Source organism: Diuraphis noxia, unplaced genomic scaffold (assembly GCF_037042655.1).
Source record: "Diuraphis noxia isolate RWA-SAM2 unplaced genomic scaffold, SU_Dnox_SAM2 contig0001, whole genome shotgun sequence".
Lineage (NCBI taxonomy): Eukaryota > Metazoa > Arthropoda > Insecta > Hemiptera > Aphididae > Diuraphis > Diuraphis noxia.
This window is the reverse complement of record NW_028301711.1, coordinates 10,581,173-10,607,371: the sequence shown is the minus strand read 5'-3', so window position 1 is coordinate 10,607,371 and position 26,199 is coordinate 10,581,173. Positions and strand designations below refer to the sequence as shown.

Here is a 26,199-nt window from a genome sequence, read left to right as displayed (position 1 = left end):
GTTAGTAATAATATAGTATATTAGTATAATAATCTTATTAGTTACAATAATAAAATAAACAAAGTGAAAATTGTAATTTTGAAATAAAATAAAATGTCTTCCATGAACGCAGGGGCTTGACAAAAAATAGTATGTGTGGTTCGCGCGGGAAGGTCATTTTCCGCCCTTGCCACAAAATATGCTATTATATTCTTAACTAATTATTGAGAGGTGTTGCCAATCTAAAATGTTTTATTTCCTTTTTCTATTTTTTTCAGTAGGTAGGTAAATTCCTAACTAATATTTATGTATATGTCACAGTTAAAACCCGAAATCCGTCGAAACTAGTTTTAACTAGTCAAAACTAGTTCCCACAAATCCCTTTAGTCACTTCTGATTTTAACTAGTTAAAACTAGAATTTACTAAGACCATCACCCTCAAAACTAGTTTTAACCTATTTTTATTTAGTTAGAATTAGTTGTGTCTAAAATATATTAGTGAAAACTAGAATTATCTAGTGAAAATGCGTATTGTTTATACTGATAGCTGGTAAAACTAGTTTTAACTAGGGGAAAGTAGAAATATAAGTACATATTAGGATAATTATTAAATATAAACATTTATTATATTATTTATTTTGACAGGACAAACTATCGTGGCATTTAGAGTTACATAGAATTTTATTTTTTTTTACATAGACAGCGATTTGTTCCGCAGGATTTTTTACATGTGCATTTTACAAAGCCTTGCCCTGACCCCGTTGATGCTTTTGTTGCGGCTGCATAGAGGGAAATATGATTTTTCGGAACTTGATTCTCCGTGATGAATTTTTCTTCATTCATCAAAATTAAGTATAAACTTAAACTGCGCATCGGGCTGCGACTGCATGTCTATTAAATCTATTTGACATCTACTATTAAATTCAGTGTGCAAAATTGGTTTTGAAACGAGTCCTTTCTTTCCTATGTGCGTTTTGTGTAGTATACTATACGAGTTCAAATACATGCAAATTTTTAGTTAAATCTAGTTTTTACTGACTTATTTGAAGCTGCGGTTAATTCTAGTTTTAACCAGTTAAAACCAGACGTGACTAAAGGGATTTGTGGGAACTAGTTTTGACTAGTTAAAACTAGTTTCGACGGATTTCGGGTTTTAACTGTAACATATATAAATAAAAGCACATAAAAAACATTAAAATATTAATTAGCCAGAACAATCTGTGGTCTAAAATATTTATCTATAGATATAATTGATTAGATTTAGATAAAATGTAGTTATATATAATCATTCAATAAAATTATTTTTAGATTCTGAGCTGAGCTATTAATGTATACTGATTTCATAAAAATGTGTTGTTTTTTTTATTAATATAAATTCTGAGCAGAGCGATTTTACAATGATGTGTGTTATTACATATATATATGTATTATGTCTGTGTTTACGATAAGTTGTCGAAATAATGCTTTGATTTTCAACTTCAGTAGCTTTTCTGGTTGATAAAGTGCATAAAGTGGCCTATTTGGGAGGTAGAATTTAAAAAACACTGAGAAAAACAAAAAAAAAGTTAAGGAAAAACGGGAATATTGAATAAATACATTTTTGAGAAAATCGATTATAGATATTGGTGTAACTATAAAACAAATTACCGTAGACACATGCAATTTTCACCGAATGTTTATTGAAGTATATTCTATCCTACATGCAATTTTCAAAAAATTTTAACTTAAGTTGAACTATTTATAGGCATATGCAATTTTCGATCATTATTAGTTTTTTTTAAAAATTAATAGCGATAAAAATTTATTTGTTGGGTAGAAAAGCTTGAAAATTTAATTAGTAAAAGCTCCTAACATATTGTTACAATACCTAGTAGTTGAAAAACAAAAGAAATTCAGCATCACAATTTTTTTTATAAGCATTCAAAGTTTGATTTTTAACAACATAATATTATGTAAAAATCACGAAAATTCGCAAATTAATTTAATCTAAAAATTCATGAAAATTTTTCTTTTTAAATCTAAGATTTGAAAATTTTTAATAATCTATAATACATCCTAGAAAGGTAAACCGCCTCCGCTCAGAATCGTTTTTCGTATATAATGATATAATATTATTAGATTCGAATTTAACAAGTGGCTTTCTAGTACACCTAATGCACAGCGGAGCATTACCACTTACCCGCTTTTTAGATGTAATATTTTTGTTGACTTATTCTCGGCTTATTTATGGTCCATTGTATTGAATTTGAATAATATTTCCTATAGCAGTTGTTGTTGCTTCAAATAGTGTGTGGCAGGAAATAAGCTTGGAACTGAATAGTCGCATGTCAAAAGGTTCTATTCATACGTTTGTTTATAAGGATTAAAGAAAATCTAGGATTTTCTTTAGTTACAACATCAGATGTAGAAATACCAAATGCTACACATCTAAATAATTGTTATAATAATAATGGTTAGTAAAAGATAAATTCAATAAAAGTTTGACAAAAGCTTTTTGTTTAAATAGGTAGGGGAACATGGGGCAAAGTGGGGTACCGGGGCAAAGTGGGGACATCGTAATATCTATCTGTTTAATGTATAAATTTGATAATATTTTTAAATTTATAGCTTCCTTGATCATCTGAGATTGTGTGATAAAAGTTTTGAACTTAATTATCGATTATTTTGCGATTAATCGATAAAAAACCGTTCATGTGCCTGTTATCATTTACTTGATAATAAAATTGTATAATTTGTTATTGACATATTAAATTATTTTGTGCTTTGTTTTAGATGATTTTTTTTTTATTAAAAAGTGTATATTATGAGCTTTATGATTAGCATACTATATTTGACTTTAGATATTTGAATCGAATTAAATTAAAGGTTCTAGGTAAGTTAATTCATTGGGGCAAAGTGGTTTATACCTGAATGGGTTACCTGAATAAATTAATCTATTTTCTTAAATGTAAATTATGCGTTTTCAGAATGGTTAGGCTGTTAGGCATTATAAAAGAAAAACCAACCAACATTCCTGGTCTGAAGAATCTATGAAGTCTGCAATATTGGCATACAATAATAAAGAGATGGGATTCAGAAAAGCTTTTTGTTCCTAAAAATATTTTAAGTTTATGTAAAAAAATAAAAAGTTACAATTTATGTTATTATTTTTTATGTTAAGTTATACATTCAAGTTAACTATTGTTTTTTATAAAGATTTGTTTTGTTTGTCAAATTAATTAAAATATATAGAATTTACATGATTTATTTTTTATGTCCCCACTTTGCCCCAGGTATGGGGCAAAGTGGGGTAAAATGTACTTTTTTTTACATCCTTTTCAACTTCGAAAAATAAAAATAAAAATTTTCATAATAAATGTTTAATCAATAACAACAACATAAACATTGTGTAAACAAAATTTGAAAGGAAAAAATTGATTTTTAAGTGAATTACAGGCCTTCAAACATTAGCGTCCCCACTTTGCCCCATGTTCCCCTACCTTCTTAATATTTAATATAGATTCTACTCCTAGTGATGAGTAAAATAGTGATGAAGAACCTCTACCATGCATGAATTTTACGTACGCATTTTCTCCAGACGAATGAAAAGAAATTCAACCACAGAAAGTAGCCTATAAACTTCATGATTAAAAACGACCTTTACAGAATGTTAGATATTATGAAATGTGGCCCAAAAAGAGTTGGTCTCCTATGATAGCGGAACATTTCTGGATACAATCTCGATTTGCATGCTGTCTATCATTTCGAAGAGCAAAAGTATCCAGTGGATCCAACTATGTATCTATCTTAGGTCGTTGTACAATCTGTAGTTCTTATTTTAAGGGTATTGTGTCAGAAAAAACTCCAGAAAATGCAAGGTAATTTTAAATACAATAATATAGGTAATTCATATTTTTTTTTACTAACTTAACTTTGATTATATTTTATTGAATTATTGTCTTCTTTTACAATAATAATATCCACAACAGTATATATTTTGTATATTTAAAAAAATTAATGAAAAAGTTGTCATTTAATTTGAGTTAATATTTACCCATGATACTTGTTAATTTGGTAAAAATTTAGTTTATTGTTAAACCCATAATTCCTAAATAGCTAACTTTTTCTACCTGAATATTGAACAAAAATAAAAGACTAAAAAAGAATATGAAAAATTGTCCTTATACTATAAATTGTTCCTAATAGTATATCATACTAGTCAACTGAAACACAAATTATCTGCATTAACCATTATTATGCATCAGTTTGATCCCTATATGTAATTTATAAAAATAGTATATTTTATTGTTTAAAATGTAAAGTTTCATAATTCCTTTTAAGAAGAATATATATAACATATTATGTATTCAGCATTTAAAAATTAAAAATAATAATTTAAACCTTGGTTACCCATATAGCAAATAGTCAACATTAATATTAAATAGATATGTAAATCATAATATACAATTTCCGAGATTTACGTATAAATATCTACAAATTATTATCTAGATATCTAATAATTTATATAAATATTCCAATAATTTAACAATATTATTATTATGTTGAATTAGGAATATTCAATTATGTACTATGTCCATTTATATATGGAATAATTGTTGAGTAATATCATAGTAATGTTTAGTAACTTTCATTAAAGTGATATTTATTATCAGATATTAAATAATAATAAATATATTATATTGCTTTGATAAACGCTAGATATCATCTTCAAGATATTTTATAATTATCATGTCAAAGATATTGTTCAAGGAACATCAGTATTATAACTATTTTTGTATACAAAATATAATTATTATTTTATAATTTATATCAACATAATATCATATCGATATTAAAATTAAATTGTAGTCAATATCTAAAAATAACTTTGCCTGGAAATTACAGCTATTTTCTATTATATAATATGTTAGCCTGCGGTTTTAATAATAATATTGTGTGCAAACATATTTTTTCTACCGTGCCTGTAGTGGTGAAACGTTGGTCAGCGCGTGCTAAGACTGCTAAGAGCTTCATTTCTGAGTTCATTTCACTATTATTTTATTTGAAAACTGTGTTTATCGAGTGTCTGATTAATAATATAATATATTCTATTATATATATTATATGCGACGTGAGCTGTGTGCATTGGATTATTGGAATATAATAAAAGTTAAAACTACCGACGAATTGTAGGTAAGTATTTGAAATTATGATAATTAAATTCTGACTTAAGTACCTAGCTATATCGATATATTTTTTGTAGGTATACTGTAAGGAACTATGTTATATTTTAATTAGCTATTGTTGAATATAGTTAGTAATTATAATGCATCGTAATAATTTTATGAGTAAATCTACAAAACGTAGAAGAGTAATCGAGAAATTGAATTTGCTTAAACATTTAGCTGAGGGTGACTATAATAATGAAATAGTTCAAAGCAATCAATCATATGAATGCTCTAACAATAGTTATAATTCACCAGAATTTAAAAAAAAATGATAAAAATATTTCTTTTTTCTAAACAATACAAATAACAACCAAAATCTGAATAAAAAAGATTACTTCTTGAAACCAATAAATAATTTTTCAAATTTTGAAAGTAAAAGTGATAGTGATGACAATGACACTGTAGAAGAATATGGTAATAATTATGGTTAACAAAAATCAGAAACCAGTAAATTAGTTGAGTGGGCAATTGATCATAATGTACCAAATAATACATTTTAAGAATTGTTAAAAATTTTAAAAGAGCATAAATGTTTTAGTAATTTTCCCGTTGACGCTAGAACATTTTATCAGACCCATTCTAATATTTCTTATAATCTACCTGCCCAAGTAAAAACTGTACCTCCAGGTATCAGTGGCGTATTAACGGGGGCTCTTTGAGATTGTATATAATATTATGTACTAATTATTAAATTCTAATGTACAGATATTAATTGATAAGTTTTAGTTAACTAAAGTGTCTGTAAACTAAAGTTCTTGTCATCCACCCCCTAGAAAAAATCATAAATACGCCACTGCCATCATCATGTTGGCATTAGTAATGGTATTAAAAAGTATAATATTGATAAAGATTTTTCTGGCGAAACAATAAAATTGGTTATAGGTGTAGATGGTTTGCCTCTAGCCAAAAGCTCAGGCAGTTGTTTTTGGCCTATATCTGTATATATAAAACAGTAAGCTGATTGACTGCTATCAACGCACAGTTCAAACCATTGGACGAATCTGGCTGAAATTTGGCATACAGATAGATGTTATTATGTAGACGTACGCTAAGAAAGGATTTTTCGAAATTTTGAATTTAAAGGGTTGTAATCGGTAAAAGAAAGGTTTTACATGTAATTTATATATCTATATTCATATAATAATAACAATAGCAGTCGACCGATTACGGGAAATACGGTACGGTACGGCGACCAGAGGGTTTCCATCTACCGGTACTCTGACCTTTAATTTGTGTGTGTATTTTATCAGCGTGTAGATATGAATTGTTCCGAATTGGTATTGGTATAGTGTATAAATATATTAATTTGTACGGCATTGTCGGCGGATAGAGCCGCGGTAGCGCCGTTGTGGTTTTCACGATAGAAGTAATTAAGTGGTATTTAGAAGTTATTATTAAGTGATGATTATCATGATTATTATTATTATTATTATTATAATTATCATTACATGATTATCCTACATATTATATTGATAGCTGCGCGTGACGAAAACGTTTGCTTATATAAAATGTATGCCCACGTGCTGTAAATTGTATGTACTTTGTCGTTGTCGTTGTCATGAAGTGTAATATAAAACAGTTTTTTAGATTTTTTCGTGTTTGGTTTTTGTTGTTAGGAGGATTAATTTAACGTTGTTTAATTTAATTACCTAAGAAATGGCTATAAAAAGTCTTTTAGTTAATGGAGAACTTGAACAACATACTGTTGTCCCCATTGTTGGCGATGGTGCCTGTTTATTCCGAGCTCTTTCTTTTTTAATACACGGAACACAAGACAATGCGATGGAGATGTGATCACTAATTGTTGGACATGTGGTGAATGATTGGACCAAGTTATCAGTTATATCCCACAATAGAAATGGTAATAATTACTCAACAGCTAATGAATATTATGCTGATATGATAAAAAATGAAACTTATGGTGGGCTTTGTCAGTTTATAGCAGCGGGATGTATATTTCCATTTAATTTTAAAGTTTATCGAAATGGTATCTTATACACGGAGTCCAGATCTAATGATTGTCCAGTAAAGCTTTTACGATTTGGACAAGATTTGTCCAATGGACATTTTGATGCTTATCTTCCTAATGCGACAGAAAACAATACTCAGAGTCGTATAGAATAACTGGTCGATGAACGCGAACATTCACCTATTGCATCTTCAGTAACAGTAACATTTCTGCAAACATTTCACTATTCAAACCAAGAAAACGAAGGGCTAGATTTACTTATTACACAAGAAAAAAACAAATAAAAAAGCACAAAAAATATATAGACAGAATGAAACTGAATCTAGGTATAAGGAAAATACTACTATGCGTCTATGGAAAAGCAAGGTGCATTCAGGTATGGCATATGATCCAGATATTGCATATAGAACTGACACCTGTGTAGCTTTGGGTTCTATGACCTATAAGTGTCAGTGGTGCAACGCTTTGAAGTGGAAAGATAAGACACTTGGTATGTGTTGTAGCGCCGGAAGAGTACAACTTGAGAGGTTAAAACAACTGCCTGAACCTCTCTAAAGTTTGGTTAACGCTCTGCACCCAGATCATGTGCAATTCATGAACAATATTCGAAAATATAACGCCTGTTTTCAGATGACGTCATTTGGTGGTAAACAGGTGACAGCAGACGGTTTCTTACCGACTTTTAAAGTTAAAGGACAGGTCTACCATTTAATTGGAAGTATATTACCTGAACCCGGACAGGGCGCACAGTACCTTCAAATCTATTTTGTCGGTGAAAACGAACGAGAAATAAATATTCGGTGTTCTAAATATTCTAACTTAAAACCCAATTTAATCAAACAACTGCAGGATATGCTACATCAAGTGAACCCACATATAAAAGATCTGAAAAGTGCCATCGATAAAATACCTCCTTCAGAGTCATTTAAAGTTGTAATACATGCAGATAAAAAACCACCAGAAGAACATAGAGGCTGGTATAATGCACCAACGGCAAATGAAGTTGCTTTAGTGTTAGTAGATCAGCATTTTGTTCGAAGAGACATCATCCTCGAAAACCGAAGTAACTCACTTCATCGTATCAGTGAGATACATCGAGCATACGACGCACTGCAGTATCCTTTAATGTTTTGTTGGGGGGATGATGGGTATGCAATCAATATACCACAACGCGATCCAAAAACCAAGTTACCTCTTAAAAAAATTGTGTCTGCATCAAGTTTTTACTCATATAGAATAATGGTCAGAGAAAGGGAAGACAACTATTTAGTTAATTATCGTTCTCTTTTCAGTCAATATTTGGTAGATGAATACGCCAAAATTGAAACTGAAAGACTAAATTACATCAAAAACAACCAAGCCAAATTGCGTGCAGATAGTTATATTCATTTAAAAGATGCGATTGGACGACGAGACATAGAAGCTAATCACTTATGCCAAATGGTTATACTCCCGTCAACTTTTACTGGTGGGCTAAGGTACATGCACGAAAGAACACAAGATGCTATGACCTACGTTAGACATTACGGTTGTCCTGACCTTTTTATTACTTTTACATGTAATCCTCGCTGGGACGAGATAAAAGAGCTCTTACTTCCCGGTCAAAGATCATATGATCGACATGATATAATTGCAAGAGTGTTTCGGTTAAAAGTCAAAAAGAACATGAACTTATTGATAAAAGGTAAAATATTCGGAGAAGTGAGATGCTATATGTATTCAAAAGAATGGCAAAAGAGAGGTCTACCACATATTCATATTATTTTATGGCTTCAACTTCACATTACTCCGGATCAAATCGACAATGTTATTTGTGCTGAAATACCCGATCCCATACTTGACCCTCAGCTTCACGAAATTGTTAAATGTAATATGATTCATGGCCCTTGTGGCTGTTTTCATCGAAATTCACCATGTTTGAAAGATAACGCATGCAGTAAACATTACCCCAAGAATCTCATTAAGCAAACTCAAACTGGTGATGACGATTATCCGAAGTACAAGAGAGGTTCAACCGATGACGGTGGATTTTCCGTCAATATCAAAGGCGTAGATATAGATAATCGTAGGATAGTTCCTTATAATCCAGTACTGTTAAGAACATGTAAGACTCACGTCAATGTGGAATATTGTAGTTCGGTGAAGTCCATAAAATATGTGTGCAAATACGTAAATAAGGGCTCTGACCAGTCTTCATTTGCCTTAGAAAATGAGAAAGATAAAATAAAAACTTACGAAAGTGGACGATATAAAAGTTCATCAGAAGCCGTGTGGCGAATCCTTGAATTTCCAATTCAAGAGCGTTTTCCTACTGTTGTTACCTTGTTGTCCATTTAGAAAATGGACAAAGGGTTTACCTTAATGAACAAAACCTACATGGCAGAGTGAATAGTACTCCTACAACTACACTTCTCTCATTTTTTGATTTGTGTAAAGTGGATGACTGCAAAAAATTTGCTTTACCCAGAAGTACTTGCATATTACGTTTGGGACAAAAAAAAGTTCCGAAGAAGGAAGAGAGGAGTAAACGTTGTTGGCTGGCCAGATATCAAAAGAGAGCACGCTCTGGGTAGAGTTTATACGGTTCATCGGAATAAAACAGAATGTTATCACCTTCGTATGCTTCTCCATGAAATCCGGGGCCCGATTTCGTTTGAAGCGTTGAAAACTGTAGATCAGCGGTTCCCAAACTTTTTCTCATCGCGGCACATTATTATTAGTTATTATAAGTCACGGCACACTTTGGATAAATATTATCTATATACGTATAGATATTAAAAATATTAATATAAATATTAAAAATAAGAAACGTGAACGACTTTTACCAGTTGAACAAGAAATGCGGGTGTGTTTATCGTCGATTCCACCTAGAATTGAAACTGAAAGACTAAATTACATCAAAAACAACCAAGCCAAATTGCGTGCAGATAGTTATATTCATTTAAAAAATGCGATTGGATGACGAGACATAGAAGCTTATCACTTAGGCCAAATGGTTATACTCCCGTCAACATTTACTGGTGGGCTAAGGTACATGCACGAAAGAACACAAGGTGCTATGACCTACGTTAGACATTACGGTCGTCCTGACCTTTTTATTACTTTTACATGTAATCCTCGCTGGGACGAGATAAAAGAGCTCTTACTTCCCGGTCAAAGATCATATGATCGACATGATATAATTGCAAGAGTGTTTCGGTTAAAAGTCAAAAAGACCATGAACTTATTGACAAAAGGTAAAATATTTGGAGAAGTGAGATGCTATATGTATTCAACAGAATGGCAAAAGAGAGCCTAACCTAACCTAACCTAACCTACCGATTTAGCGCAAAAAATTGTAACAATTTTTTTAAATATTAATTGTACTATAATTTGTAACGATATGTAGGTAACACTAACTTAGGAATTTGTATAAAGTTCTGCTCTGATCGCTCTTAAATATATATAACTATAACAAAACCACAAAATGTATTATAATATAATTATTAATTATCATTTTGAAGATAAATACTATGACTATGTTCGTTATAATATTTATCTTCTATATGATAATAGTAATTTGTGTACGTAAAAAAATAATTTTAATTTTATACCGTATAAAATGTGTATAATAATACATTGTATTAGACATTTTTTTAAATATTTTTTTTTGACTACACAAACTTATTCTGTCTTCTGGATTGTACTAGGAAAAATTACGTACAAAATACAAATATTGCTCATGATATAGTACCCTGCATTTAAATACTCAACCCGACAGATAAAAGGCGCAAATTCAGCTGTATAAGTCAGCAAACATTTTTATTAGTCAAATTAGCAACGGGGGTGCTGGTGTAACGTTTGGCGCTCCGGCGGAAAATCGATTTTCCCGGGGGAAATACTTAGGTACAAATTCTGAAACTTATGGTACAAATCGGTACAAATTATAGTTCAATTAATGGTAAAAAAAAAATTGTTAGAAGTCCATTTTTTAGCAACGGGGGTGCTGGTGTAACGTTACCCTGGCACCCCAGCGGAAAATCGATTTTTCCGGGGGAAATACTTTGGTACAAATTCTGAAATTTACGGTACAAATTGGTACAAAGTATAGTACAATTAATGGTAAAAAAAATAATAAAAAATTCGAACACTGGGGTGCCAGGGTAACCCACCTTTACAGTTTCCCCTGAAAGTCTGTTTTGCAATGACTATAAACAAGTCTCAAGGCCAAACTCTTAAATTTGCAGGAATAGATTTGCGATAAAACTGTTTTTCGCATGGGCAGTTCTACGTAGCTTGCTCACGCGTAAGCTCACTCAATAGCTTGGTGATTTTGTCACCTACTAATAGATCAGTGAAGAACATTGTCTACAAAGAAGTTTTGTAGATAACATATTGAATAACTATTACTAAAACATTTATTTTGAACCTTTAGTGCTAAAATTTATCGTGAACAAAGCTTCTGCCGCCAAAACCTATAACTTATAGAATAGGTTATGATAATAATCATTATCTTAAAAACTAAATTAATATGTATAAAATATTATTTTAAAAATCTTAAATTTCAATAGATTTAACAAAATTTAATCTTGGCAGGTTACATACATTTATATACTTAAACCCGGCAACGACGGGTAATTCAGCTAGTTGGGATATATAAGACAAAAAAATCAAATAGCTTTTCCGATTGGGATTTATTGGGGCCACGAGAAACCTATTGATAGTAATATTTTCATAAAGGATTTTGTTGATGAAATTAAATTTCTGTCATTGAACGGTGTTGATGTTGAAATTCTAAATAAAGATAAAAAAAAATAATAATAAAAAATATACTTATTAGAATTGATGCCTTTTGCTGTGACTCGCCAGCCAAATCTTATTTATTGAAGATTAAGGGACACGCTGGATTTTACTCTTGTACTATATGTACTGTACAAGGTGAATATTTATTAAGAAGAGTATGTTTTCCTAAGTTAGATTGTCCAAAAAGAACTCATGAAGATTTCATCAATCATATACAAGAACATGATGATATGTCTGAAAACATTACTGAAATAATTAACATTCCAGGTGTTAATATTGTAGATGGTTTTGCTCTTGAATATATGCATTTAGTATGCTTAGGTGTTGTAAAAAAATTCTTACATTATGGAAGGGAAGTAAAGATATAGGTAGATTAAATGTAAATAGTCAAAAATGACCTATTAATGTTACCAAACATATATCTACCAATCTTTTATCTATAAAAAAATGTATTCCGTGTGACTTCAGTCGTAAACCAAGAGGATTTGATGAATTAGCTAGATGGAAGGCGACTGAGTTTAGGCAATTCCTTCCTTATACTGGAATTATAGTAATAAAGTCATCTGTATCAAAATTAATATATGAGAACTTTTTATGCTTAAGTGTAGCTATGACTATATTTCTAAGTCCTAACTTAAGCCACTTGTCAAATTTAGCTAAGTCATTAATGATTGATTTTGTAAAAGATTTCGGATCATTGTATGGTATACATTTTATATCACACAATGTACATGGACTAATACATTTAATAGATGAGAATTTTGGTTGTCTCGATCAAATTAGTTGTTTTAAATTTGAAAATTATATGGGACAGCTAAAAAATATGGTACGAAAACTAGACAAACCCCTTCAACAAGTAATTAATAGATATAATGAACGTTGTTTTAAATTAGACAATAATATGAATGAAGATAACCCAGAAGATAATAAGCTTAAACCAATATTTAAAATGATTCATAAAGAAGGGCCATTACTTAATGGAACTAGTTCTCCACAATACAGAGTTATATTTCTCGATAAATTAATAATTAAAATACATTCTGATGCTGATTCATTTGTGGGTAATGTTAATGGACAACTGAGTATTGTTAAAATATACATACATATGTTTTAACACACATACCAGTACAGAAGTAGTCATTGGAAGAAAATTTGAAGTGTTAGAGAATATGTTTGAAAAACCTGTAGAGAGTTGTAAATTAGGAATTTATAAAATAAGTAATTTTTCTAAAGTTTTATGTGTGTGGGACTTAATGACATCATTACAAAATATGTTGTGTTAACAACTGACCAAAGTGTTTCTGTCACCATACCGATTATTCATTTTGAAAATTAATTTTAATTTTAATTTTGTTCATTTGTTGTATATATTATGTATATTTATAAGTTTATAACTGTATAATTTAAGCATTAGCAATTTTAGAATATTTAGTTCTGTATAGTGTATTAGCAATATTATTTTAGTGGAATTATTTCTTAAAAATTATAATTCATCTTGTATAGATGTTTAATATGTTTTATTAGTTTTATTAGATCAAATATGTGGACTACTGTACACTTTGTGCAAGACAATAGTGTTGAAGTAGTACCCACATGCTGGGTTAATGGAGATAATTGTACTTGGCCTAAAAATAATTATGGAGCTTCAAAAGGGATTCACGAGTAAAGCCCAATGATTTTGAATTTGATTATTATAGAGTGAGAGTCTTTTCCAAAATATAAGTATGTTATTTATATTAATGTAATAACACTAATGTAGCGAGCCCTTCTAGGATTGTCAAGAAGTTGAATGGAATAATCAACACTTGATGTTTTTTGAATAATATTTTATTTATTACAAGTCCAATAATTAATAATATGGAAAAAATGACTAAGTTCAATTAATTTATTTAATAGCAATAACGAGATGTGACTTATAGTGTGTTCAGCTTCCAGTCGCTAGTTGTTGGTAAGTTCGTCTGATGATCGTGTCGTCGACGAGCTCCTCTCGTAGAGAGAATCTCCAGTCCCTACTCGAGTCATTTGATCTATTCTACGGTAATTCCCACAGTCATCTACGGCGCATGTGGCTGTCGTGCGTCACACAACAGGATGTCTCTTACGCGGTTATGGATAGTGCAATATTCGTTGAACATAAATCACACAAGTCTAGCTTGACCTACTTTAAGGAATATTCATATGAATAGTGATTATAATTATTACTAATATAATTGGTACTACGCCGTTACTTTCGATCACTATTACTATTATTTTACTACCAAGGAACTCATAGATAAAGTCACAGCTCGTTACACTAATAACCAATAATAAATGATTATCATATAATTTAATTATATTAAAACTTTTATGATCAGATTCGTTATTAGAAGCCAAAGAGAAATGTGAACGAGCACAGTTTACATTTGATATTTCAGATTATGATCAAGAAACACTTATTGTTAGAAAACGTAAGCAAATATCTGAATCAAAAAAAACAAAGCCAAAAGTACAGAGAGGAACTTTAGGAGTATCTTCATGTCACAAAAGCTTATTTAATGATATACCAAATGAAGACAAAACATATAATGGTAATTATAGTTCTAATAATGATTTTATTAATTCAAAACCTAAAAGCCAGAAAGAAAAATCAGCATCTACATCTACTTCTACATCAGCTTCAGAATCTACATCTACATCTCACCAGAACTTTGAAACAAATGATACAGGAAATGTAGACTTAACATTATTATATAATAGTGGTCGTACAAATATTTCACGTGTGTGAAGTTGGGTGACTAAAGCTAGGTGACTGTTTTTCGGACGAATAGTGATAAGAAACGTTGTACGTTCGGTTGCGTTTAATTCAATTTCAGGTGTATAGTATTACATTGAAAATAGATGTCGCACTATGTCATGTAATAATTATCTGTTTTAAAAGTATATTATAAATAAATATTCTATTGGCATCATTACCATGATAATTATACCGAACATATTATCATCATACCATTATGATTTGTAAGTTGTAACAAACCAATAATAATAGAAACTAGAAAGTTAGGTTATAACTTATTAATCTCTCAAAAATATAATACACGTTCTAAGTTCTAACAAATATACGTTGTTTGGTTGTTTAAAAGTTTAAAGATATGAGTTGTTAGAGATCACATTTTATGGAAACGTGTAATGTGTATTTTGTTTATTATACTGTGGTATAACCATTGTTTGGAAATGTAAGTATTTTCTTAGTTATTTAATTATCTAGTTGTATTTTATTTAAGTGCATTGTAATATTCCGTTTACTTATCCACATAATGATTGTTAGTGCAAACGAAAAATATCCACAACTACATTATCTGTTTAGTACCAAATATTTGAGCCCCCCTCAATATTTTACAGAGATCTATGTAGTTATTAGATATATTGTAAGTACATTAAGAAGATGGATGAACATTTTGAGCTTAGAAAACTAATGTATGACATATTAAAGTTATATAAACGTAAAAAAATAATCTTAATGATTTTAATAGGTTTAAAAATAACAAAAACTGTTTCTTTATATTTTAAAGTAATATTGTATTTGATTTATGTGTTTAATTTTTCAATATTAATTACTAATTATATTAGATACACTCAAACCATTAAAAATATTATAATAAATTATTTTTAAAATAGATACCTATATTGTTTAAATATTTAATGCATTTAATTATTAAGAATGATTCTGGATTTTAATTGGCTTCAATATTAACATCTCATATAAGAATAGAGTGAAAAATTTAATAAATTTATTGGCTATTGTGATTTTGGTGGTGAATTACAACTTGAGGGGACAATACTTCAGCAACAGAGGCTCTATTTTTTATGCTTGTTTGTCTTAATAGTAAGTGGAAATTACCTTTAGCTTATGTCCTTCAAATTAAACCACTGCAAATACTCAAGCAGAATTAGTAAAATCAATACTTAAACAAACACATAATGCCGGTTTAACTGTATGGGGTATTACATGTGACGGTGCTTACACAAACATAGCCATAATGAAAATATTAGGTTGTGTCATTGGTAATAGTTATAGTGAAATAAATAGTTAGTTTCCAAATCCTATCAGTAATGATAAAGTGTATTTTTTATCTGATGCATGCCACAATTTAAAATTAGCTAGAAACACACTAAGTAATTATAAAGTGCTTACATAAAATACTGGATTTATTCGATGGCAGCATTTATCAAATTTACACGATATACAGCAAGAAATTAAGTTAAAATTTGCTAATAAACTCTCAAATTCTCATATTCAATGGCATAATAATAAAATGAAAGTATCATACGCTGCCCTAACTCTTTCTGCATCCACAGCTACTGCTTTAAATGTTTTAAACCAATAACATGTTACAAAATTTTAAAATATAAAGGCAACTGCAGAGTATTGGCAAGTGATTGATAGAATATTTGACTTTTTAAATTCAAAATCAATATTCTCTAAAATTTTAAATCTCCAATTAGCAAAAATAATATTCTTGATCTTGAAAGTAAAATTATTCCGCTAATAAAATATTTATAATTTTGAAATTTTGAAATTTAATGACCAACTTTTACATACAACAAATAAAAAAACATTTATTTGTGGATTTGCCATAGCCGTTAAATCACTCCTCAGTATAGCAATGCTATAGTATAGTATTTGCAAACAATTCCATCAATTTTAGCTATATTATCCTTACATACACATTTTCTCAAGATCATCTAGAACTGTTATTTGCTCAAATTAGAAAAAGAGGCGGCTCAAATAACAATCCAAACGTACAACTAAAAACTGCCATTAAACAAATACTTCTAAAAAATGCATTTAGATTAAAAAACAATGGAAACTGTAATACATTTGATGAAGATGTTATGTACAGCATATTTGACTTTAAGTGGAATAAGAAAGAGCAATTTAATGACGACTGTCAAATGTGTGAGGCCGACCAATATATTTTAAATAGATTAGAATTAATTAACAATATAAATCCTTCTTTACAAAGTGCTAATGAAAATATTTTATACTACATACTAGCTGCCCGTGTGCCTCGATTCCGGGCGTTGTGGAAGCCGCCTCCGGCGTCTTTGTTGTGCTAAAGCGAAAATCGTTTCACCGGGAATTCAAAAAGAAATTAAGCCATACCGAAAACTGTGACTTTGAGTGTCTAGCGGTCTTTCTTTTTCTGGTGTAATACACTAATACCGTGTCCTGTCGCATGCCCGGTTCTGTTTTTACTGTATAAGCAATTAGGAAATTCGAATAATTGTAATCGAATGTCTAGCTATCAATCATCACTGTATGCAAATCTTTGCAAAATATGGCATCCACGTATGGCGGATTGCAGCATGCCCCGTCGCAAGATTTAAGTGAAAATCGGAGGCCTGTGGCTTTGAGTGAGTACCGATTTCGGTGCAAGTCTTTTGTGATAAGGATTATAGGGAACAAATGCAGTTTACAAAATTATCAAGTATAGTGGCTCCCTTCGCCTGCCGGCTCCGGTCGCCAAACTCGAGGTCCTCCGGACCTCGAGTTAGATGGGGGCTCAGCCCCCAAACCCCCCGGGGCTAAAATAGCTAACCTAACCGGTGAGGGGGTTGGCGACCCCTACGGGGTCGCGGGAGGGGGGCGAGCATCCCTGCCCTCCGGTCAGACGGGTAACCTAACTTCACCGCCCTTATCCCTTAACTTAACCTAACCGGCCGTCTGTTAAAGTATTATTATATAGTGGCTACCTCGTGATCGATCCTAGTAATCACCAAACAGTAATATTTAATACGAAAATAAAACATTATCAGTTCTATTACCTTTTGAAAGTCGTTAATTATAATTAACTGTAACTTTCAAAATAATGATTTGCGAGAATTTTGGAATAAGACTTTTGTGTTCAGTGCTTTAAACATACACATTTTGTAGGGGAAAAAATCGAAAAAATCGCGTGAGAACTAAACTGCATTTAAACAGACTGAAAATTTTGTTACGTTTGTCTACTGCTTTTGGTTGTTAAAAATTGTAGAGCGATAGCTGTATTTGATTGTCTAGCTATCAGTCATCAAATCACTTAGGTAGGCAATCCGACTGCGATGGATTGCGGACCCCGTTACGTGCGTAGGTATAAGTGAAGGAAGGAAATAAAGTTTATGGTCAATATATATATTATGTACCCAATAATAATGATAAAATCCGCGCGAAAACACGAAAAGTGATAGCGGTAAGAGGGAGAAAAGAGAGCGACGTCGCGAATATAGTCGTGGTGGTCAAGTGAAAATCGATTCACTGGAAATTCAAAAAGTTAAGTCATACCGAAAACTGTGACTTTGAGTGTCTAACGGTCTTTCCTCATCTGGTGTAATACCGTGTCCTGCTGCATGCCCAGTTCTTTTTTGAATGTATATACAATAAGGAAATACGAATAATTCAAATAATTGTAATCGAATGTCTAGCTATCAATCATCACTGTATGCAAATCTGTGCAGGATAGAACATCCGTGTATGGATTGGATGCATGTAACGTCGCATGCCCGGTTCTTTTGTGCGTGCAAAATGAATAAACGCATAACGTAAAGTATAATTGTGTGTCTAGCTTTCAGTTCTCAACCGTTAAAAATTAATGCGTGTGCTGGGCATACCTCCTAACGTCGATAGTCTGATATTGTATTATTATAGGAGAAAATGTTAAAGCCGAATCTCAATTGAATAAAAAGGTTAAGGCAACCAGGTATTTAGGTGTCTGGTTGCGAACGACGTGTGCGTAGTAAGTGTAATTGAAATGTTCCATAAACTTGATAATAAATGCTATACATTTATATAGACACCTGGTTAGGTGTATCACAGCATTATTATTGTTTATAGGTAATTAAGTACATAGTTGTTAGATGCATATTGCATATAATATGTGTAGCCAATAAAACATCAATTAAATGTAATGTATCCTATTATATATTATAATATAATATGTGTGTTGTACACATGCTTATAGTTTTTGGTTTTAATATTATCAATCACAATCTTTACAATTTTAGTTTTAATAAGTAGTACCTAATAGAATAATAATAATAATAATAATAATAGTAATAATAATAATAATGATTGATAAATATGATCATTGATGATTTGATAGACATTTTGAACAATATTAAAATACATAAATTAAACACTGTACTTAACGTTGCAATTCTTATAGTCATTAGTTATATTTAAAAAAAAAAATATAATAATTCTAATTAATTAACCAACTTGTGCGTTGACAGCAATACATAGATATCAAACATAATATTATACATATACAACGAAATTGAAAATCAGTTACAAACATTGGCCATAGTAGGTATGTGCTTTTGAAATTATAATAATTTGTGTATGAAACTCACTATATTTTAAGATCACAAAAATTAATTATTTAATCAATTTAAATTTATATATATATGCATGTGTGATATTTGTTCAAATTGTCCAATTGTACGGCCCAGCGCACCACAGCGTCTATAGCACAAAACATGTCATCGTCCGGGTCTTCTTCCAGCAATGTGACGTCCGGTAGTGGCAAACCATAGTACGCAAACGATTTCCCGTGACCACGAAGCATGCTGTTGATTGCGTCCAAACACGCAGCCCTCGCGCGGTCAATGTCTCTCAATCGGTGATTGAAGTCCTCCAACACGTGAGGTTCGCTGGCTTGATACAACGCCAGTGGGTTTGTTATCTCGCAGTGCAATAGCATCGTCACATATAGGTAACGTAGCTGGGCTGGAGTGTCCAATGTTGCTGATTCAGCTATGCACGCCAACATAGCTTGGTCGTCTTCCACAATTCCCATCGCGACGGTTGCAGCCGCGTATGTTGGATGCTCTACCCCGTCTACCATCCTCATGTCCCGGAAACACTGTGGGCCTCTCTTGTGAAGAAGTAGCAATCGTAAATAGAAACGATCGCGATCAAGTGGGTTGACAACGTACATTCGAGCCAACGTCTCGTACGTCATCTGTCTTTGCCGTCGTGACCACGTTCTCCTAGACGCGTTCCAAGTGTAATGTACCGGTATCTCTTGGTAAAGGTTAGTGTCTAGCCTCTAGGTCCGTCACGTTGAGCTCAAAGAATGCCGTGAGTTTGGTCCGAGCCAGAGCTGCGTTCTGCACCCGCTCTAGTACCTGTCCTGGTCCAAAGTACACGTTGTGATAGTGTTCCAGGTGGACAGGAAGTCAAACGATCGTATGACTCTTGTTATGCATTTCATACGATAATAACCTCCAAACGGCTTCTGGTGGACTGACGTACCGTGAGTTTACGTAACTGAAATCAATACCAACATATATAATAAACATTCAAGAATAAAATATATAAATCATAGAAATGTGATTAGCTCACATCCAATTCAATGTCAATAGAACATTATGTAATAAAGATTATGTAATAAAGAAGTGAATACTTCCTTTTCAGTGAAATAGCTAATGTTCCGTTTATGTTGTATACAAATGTCTGTTAAGTGTAAAGTATAGTTAATTAATGTATTGAAGTAGTATGCAATGTTACTTTTTTTAACAAAATGTTGTTATTGTGTATGAGATTACAAAATGTAATTTAATATTATATTGTAGATATTAATGTTAATGAAAATCCAATTTACCAACAACATTAATCACAAATACAGAATAAAACTTAAGGTAACATTACTGAGATTGATGCAGCTTTAAAATAATTTAGGTTGACTGTTGGACAATGTTAATATCATTTGTATCATAAAAATAATTTAACAGTGATAGATGAAATGTAATTTTGAAGTCAACAATTAAAACTATAAGTTTGAATCACTTACTTTTCAATTTCATCTCCATTCCAAACTTCTAAGGTAGCTGCGTCATGGCCCTTGTAGACGTATTTATACAAATACATTACACTCTTCACGGTTGAGCACACCTCAACGTTTATGTGTGCATCATACTTGACCAGCAAGTAAGGGTTGTACGGGACAACAAACTCATTGCCGACAGGATGGCCTCTGACATTGACCACAAGTCCATTGTTCGGCCTACGATAAGTCGGGTAACCACCATCAGAAATGTATGTAGTCTCCTCGCTGTATTCTTTGGGATATTTTTTTGTACAACTGTTGTCCAACATACACGGACTGTTGTGGTTGAGTTGTCCACACGGACCATGAATCATGTGCGATTTCACACTGTCGAGTAGGCGCCTTTCAGTTGCCGGGTCAGGCAAGAAGGCACACACAACATTGTCGACGTCATCCTTAGTAAGTAACTTGCTGTCCTCATGCAAGATGATGAGGATATGTGCGTGTGGTAGACCACGTATCTGAAACTCAATGGTGTAAACATAAGCATCGACATTACCAAATATTTTATTCACTGTAATGTCACAAATTAGCTCCTTCAGTTTTGCGTGAAACACCCTTGCCACCAAATCAAATCAGGCCTGTCGGTTGCCTTCAACCAACTTGGAATGTTATCTACTATCTCTGGCCACCTAGGGTTACACGTAAATGTTATGAATAAGTCAGGCTTTCCATACTTACGCACAATGGCCATTGCGTCGTGGTAACATTGTTTCATGTACCGAGGGCCACCTAGAAACGTTGAAGGCAGAATTGTCCTGCGGCCGACCGGATTGATTTCGTCTAGGTGGAGCTGTTGGTTGATATGGTCCAAAATGCCTTGATAGGCATCAGCAAAGAGCGCTTTCTGATTGGCTCGGATGTAACGTAGATTGTTCGCTTCCATGCGAACGTACTGATCGCATATGTACATCTGTAATAAAAAACCACCAGCGTGTAATAAAATAAAGGTATGGCCTTCATTCCCATTGCTATTAGTTTCAGTGTATCTGATGGCCAGGCGATAAGCAGCAAACTCTCTGGTAGAGTTCCGAACACGCACTGTGTTCCGGCGGTTGCCCTCTTGTTGCAGGTTGTAATGCCAGCCGGTTTCTCCATGTTGGAAGAGCAATGGATACAGCATTGGATCTGCATGAGGTGAGCCAGCTGATATGCTTTGCATCCGGTGATTTTGGTCAACTGGGTTCAAGTCATAGATGACCAGATCGAGGTTCCTTGGTGGTAGACCATCTTCACCAACAAAGACAACTGCTACCTCGTTCACATGAGCAACTGGTTGATTGTATCGCCGTGGGTCATTGTTCGGGTCGGCGATGATGTGCATGGTCACTCTTTTCGGTTGCAACATAGGATTTGCAGCAGCAGCATCTTGTTCCCTTTGCCATACTTGTCGCATGTTTCTGTAAGAAAATAATATTGTGGTATTATTAAAGCCATATGATATATCCACATGTGTGTACAGTATAAGGATAAAGATTAAATGTTATCCATATGCAAGTGTAACCTGATAAATATCACAGCACAGTATATTATATCATATTATTCGGATGTGTACTGATACTGTTAAATACATATTACTAAGCACAAATAATGTAAAGTATGAAATACAATTTTGCATAGAAGTATTAAGTGAAAGTGTCGTTTGGTACAATACACACTGTAATGGTAACAAAAGTAAAATCAATATTTATATTGAATAATTGCAAATATGAAATTGTAAGGAGCTGTGGGAGTTCAATCATGTCTTTTAAACTTAAAATAATTATTTTAAGTAGTGTGTTTTAATTAAAAAGTAAACTACAGAATATAGATAGATATTTAATCAAAAATGTTGCTCTACTATTCAATGCAATTTTAACCAAAGTTATTATTTGTTGTATCCTATAGAAATATGTAAAAGTGCAATACCTATATTAATGTAATGTGTATTCAATGCACTCAATACTAACTTAAATGGTTTTTTTTTTTTAAACAATAAAATGTTGAAGTATTATTGTTATTTGATTGATTACAAACATGTTAATAAATGTGATGTACTTATTTTGCTAAATAATATGTAATTATGTTAATAATTTAAAGTAATATATATTACTCAAAAGCTACTGCAAATGGATTTATTTGCCGTAACATACAGTCTAAGTCTGTAAGCAAGTTCTCCAATAATGGTCGTTCACGTGGCTGTTGTGCCATGCGAATCTGATTTGCTGCCCCTGATTCAATAAAATACAACTCACAATACCTCGGTTGCATTAGTTCATTTCTGACAACATCATTACTAATCCTACGATACACCTGACCGTGAACGGAGAATACTCTTGGTCCCTGACCTGGCAAACGCCTTGGGCTTAGATCAGTGGAGAACGCCGCAAATGCCAGAGTGTTGTTGTACCTGCGGATTTCTTTTCGATAATGTTTTGCTACCTGCGAATCATCAACCAATAAACGAATTAATAACTCTGGTGGTGGACCCAAAACACGGTCTCCTGTAATAGCCATTTGACCGTTATTGCAACATGTAGAAAAATGACCCATTGAAGTACGCTCGCAGAAGAAATGGCGGGCACCACAGTGCAAGCAGACAACATTCAATGATCCCATTTCATGCCGTTCTGGAAGTTCGTGTTGAATGCCAGCTGGTCGGTCTCTCAAGGGCGCCCATAATCTCGGTACAACAGGAGGAATCTGTACAAACTGTAATTAAAATGCACAGTTATTAAGAATAATGTTATAAATGTTTATTTTAATGTTAATGAGATGTATTTACTAACTTCTTCATTGACGTCTGGTAGTGGAACGTCAAATATATCCCTGAATTCAAATTCTGCCTCTGCGTCAGCAGGAAGTAAATCAATATACTCAATGTCATCTTGTACCACTTCCTCTTGTAGAATTTCTTCTTCAGCTAGGTCCATCATTACCTCTTCCACTTGGACTTCAACAACTTCCATCTCCAACCCGTTGTTACCAGGGATTGCCACGTCCGCTTCCAGTTCACCTTCTGGTGCCGCAATCTCAAGGACTGGTTGAACTACCTATAGTATTAAAGAAAGTCTGTTGTGATGTGTAATAACAATTCCAAATATTATAAGCTTAAACAGTCAATATATGTGTTGTATGTGTTATTATAATGATTAACTACATATCAATGACGTGTAACTTGCTAAGCATCTGAGATTTAGCTCACCGATAGAGAATGTAGTGAATAAGCACAACACATTAAATAAATTAAAAACAGTGTATAGAGAGTATGTTACAGTCATTTAGTTAGTAACATTTTAGCTGTATGACATAGTGAGTTACACTAAAGACTGAAAAAAGTTTATTAGTACCATTTGTTGAATAATTAAAAATGTATATGTTACATGAATAAAATAAATTATAGCCTAGGAAATGTATTCCTTCTGATAATAAGGGAAACAATACATTTAAGATACACATAATGGCGGTGTAGAAATGAATGTGTTAAAAGAACAAATGTGTTAATGTGAATAATTCAATTAATTTGTTAGAAAAAATTACTTTTGGTGTATCTGAATAGTAATATGAAACAAACAGTTGGTATTTTACTTTAAAATAATATACTTAGTATTGTGTCTAATAAGCATAAAGCTATACATTAATATATGATATCACTATATGACATTATGTAATATTGTTACTTGTTACTGCAATTAGTGCCTTGTTATTTGAGAAAGGTTGTTTAAGAAATATTTTGGAAATTAATCATTTCATAATTTATTAAGAAAAGAAAAGAATAATTAACCTCATATAATTTGTGCGGTGTAACTTATGTTTATGTGTAGTTTGGTATAACATTGAAACAGTGTCATTAGAATACCTAATAACAATAGTTATAATGCACTCACCAAAGATGGCACCGCTCTTGGGCACAGGCGACGACGATTTGTTTCTGCTCTGTAATCACGACCTAGTATGAAATGTCTGGAGCACAGTTTTGAGCTGGCCAAAATCCGTTGTGCATTTATACCACAGTTCTCAACAAACAACACCCCCTGACGCCTCTGTTGGTCATTCGCTGGAAACCTAATTTAACCATTAAATTATGAGTAGTTTTAGTGTAAGTTTAGATTGAGTTTTTAATAAAATTATGGTAACCTGTGCAATGAAACCCCATCAACACCATCAACGTTTCCGCAGATCAAACACAATTTAACCATTGTGATGTGCCTAAAGTTTGACATTTTAAAGAAAATATAAAATAGCACCATATTGAAAACGTAATTTAATAATAATGTATTATATTATGTTAAAAGCCATCTGTATTATTATTGTTAAAAACATATAGAATAAATAAACAAATAGTGCATAAAAAGGTTAATATATCTTTTACGTACACACGACACTCGGCGTCGTTATATCGTTTTTATGTTATCATTGTTATTATCAGTATGTTATCACTTATCAGTGTCCGATTATACGGCAACACGGGAATTCCAGAAGTTTTGTGTTATTTTTAGAAGGAGTGTGTGTACCGTACACTTATGATGGTAGTATGGTACAAAAAATGGTACAAAAATTGTTTAAGAAATGTTCCTAACGTACAAAACAAAAGTGTAAGAAAAGAATTATAACAAAATATGATGTTTAAAAAGCGCGACGTACGTAACGGGAATGTAATTCAACATCTACCGATCGATGATCTTGGGAAAGAATGTAGAAATAATAGAAACATTGAAATGCAAATAAAAAAACGCGACACCTTCGGAATAGCAAGTTTGGATTTTGAGGGAGCAATGCATGTTATTTTTTAAATTAGGTGTAAATTGATAATTGGGTGAGGAGTGACTGTAATGATGAACATATACATGGGGTAACAATAAGGTTTTAAAGAATAAAAATTGTAGTTACCAAGTCTAAAAAATATCCAACGGAATAAACAAAAAAAAGTAGAAAAAAAGTGTGCAAATTTTAATAGTATACGTAATCACGTAAACACGAACGTATCGCACAGACGCAAGACGCTCGTCGAAGAAAGTCTCCCGAAGTTGTGGCAGGAACACTGACCCAGGTCCACTGCGCTTTTCGCCCTCTACTCCGCCACCACATGACAGCAGTATTACCAAATGTTACCTACCTGGCTACTTAATTTAATTTGTTGTTAAGGTAAATAAGCTTTTTTGTCAATGGTCAACGAATTTGACAGACCCGCGGTATTGGTAATAACATTGGTAAATACATAAAATGCTAGGCATAGAACAAAACTAAAAACTGTGGAATCAATTCTATATACATTTACCGACAACCAGTTCGAGTGAGTACACGTTACTTTATTATATTTTTTAATAATTTTAATGAAAACTTTTCTTAATATGGTAATTTTTCATTATAGAATGTTCCATTTCAAGAATTGTACGGTGAAGGTGGCTGCAAGCCCCTTCACCAATCAATCTAAAGG

At 32.2% G+C, this 26,199-nt stretch overlaps 3 protein-coding genes, 1 long non-coding RNA gene and 2 pseudogenes across 4 annotated transcripts; 4 read left to right on the top strand and 2 right to left on the bottom strand.

Moving 5' to 3' along the window:
* Window positions 1–2,680: 2,680 nt before the first annotated feature.
* On the top strand, window positions 2,681–3,117 carry LOC149059599 (uncharacterized). Its single transcript, XR_016189497.1, has 2 exons — window positions 2,681–2,851; window positions 2,946–3,117. It is a non-coding gene; the product is annotated as an uncharacterized LOC149059599 (long non-coding RNA).
* A 4,383-nt stretch (window positions 3,118–7,500) lies between these two features.
* On the top strand, window positions 7,501–9,492 carry LOC107168557 (uncharacterized). The gene is made up of 2 exons (XM_089225087.1): window positions 7,501–7,668; window positions 7,786–9,492. The coding sequence occupies exons 1-2, from the start codon at window positions 7,501–7,503 to the stop codon at window positions 9,490–9,492; spliced, it is 1,875 nt and encodes a 624-aa protein (XP_089081213.1).
* A 2,747-nt stretch (window positions 9,493–12,239) lies between these two features.
* Window positions 12,240–13,051, top strand: LOC149059598 (uncharacterized; annotated as a pseudogene).
* A 426-nt stretch (window positions 13,052–13,477) lies between these two features.
* Window positions 13,478–17,034, top strand: LOC149059597 (uncharacterized; annotated as a pseudogene).
* Window positions 17,035–19,256: 2,222 nt separating this feature from the next.
* LOC149059596 (uncharacterized) lies at window positions 19,257–21,097 on the bottom strand. The gene is made up of 2 exons (XM_089215972.1): window positions 20,748–21,097; window positions 19,257–20,224 (listed from the first exon to the last, which is right to left on the bottom strand). Exons 1-2 carry the CDS (start codon window positions 21,095–21,097, stop codon window positions 20,134–20,136), a joined length of 441 nt encoding a protein of 146 aa, XP_089072098.1. The 3' UTR covers window positions 19,257–20,133.
* An 8-nt stretch (window positions 21,098–21,105) lies between these two features.
* LOC149059595 (uncharacterized) lies at window positions 21,106–24,777 on the bottom strand. The gene is made up of 5 exons (XM_089215971.1): window positions 24,650–24,777; window positions 23,552–23,815; window positions 22,876–23,474; window positions 21,465–22,183; window positions 21,106–21,244 (listed from the first exon to the last, which is right to left on the bottom strand). Exons 2-5 carry the CDS (start codon window positions 23,729–23,731, stop codon window positions 21,201–21,203), a joined length of 1,542 nt encoding a protein of 513 aa, XP_089072097.1. The 5' UTR covers window positions 23,732–23,815; window positions 24,650–24,777; the 3' UTR covers window positions 21,106–21,200.
* Window positions 24,778–26,199: the final 1,422 nt, after the last annotated feature.

Bases quoted from the DNA above. Each gene is read 5' to 3' on its own strand.
- LOC107168557 (XM_089225087.1), top strand. From the start codon at position 7,501: ATGCGTCTATGGAAAAGCAAGGTGCATTCAGGTATGGCATATGATCCA. The intron at 7,669-7,785 runs GTACAACTTGAG...GCCTGTTTTCAG, and splicing joins TGTGTTGTAGCGCCGGAAGA to ATGACGTCATTTGGTGGTAA.
- LOC149059596 (XM_089215972.1), bottom strand. From the start codon at position 21,097: ATGATTCATGGTCCGTGTGGACAACTCAACCACAACAGTCCGTGTATG. The intron at 20,225-20,747 runs GTAAGTGATTCA...TATTGATTTCAG, and splicing joins AATGGAGATGAAATTGAAAA to TTACGTAAACTCACGGTACG.
- LOC149059595 (XM_089215971.1), bottom strand. From the start codon at position 23,731: ATGGAAGTTGTTGAAGTCCAAGTGGAAGAGGTAATGATGGACCTAGCT. The intron at 23,475-23,551 runs GTTAGTAAATAC...TTTTAATTACAG, and splicing joins TACCAGACGTCAATGAAGAA to TTTGTACAGATTCCTCCTGT. The intron at 22,184-22,875 runs GTAATATATATT...ATTTTCTTACAG, and splicing joins CCATTTGCAGTAGCTTTTGA to AAACATGCGACAAGTATGGC.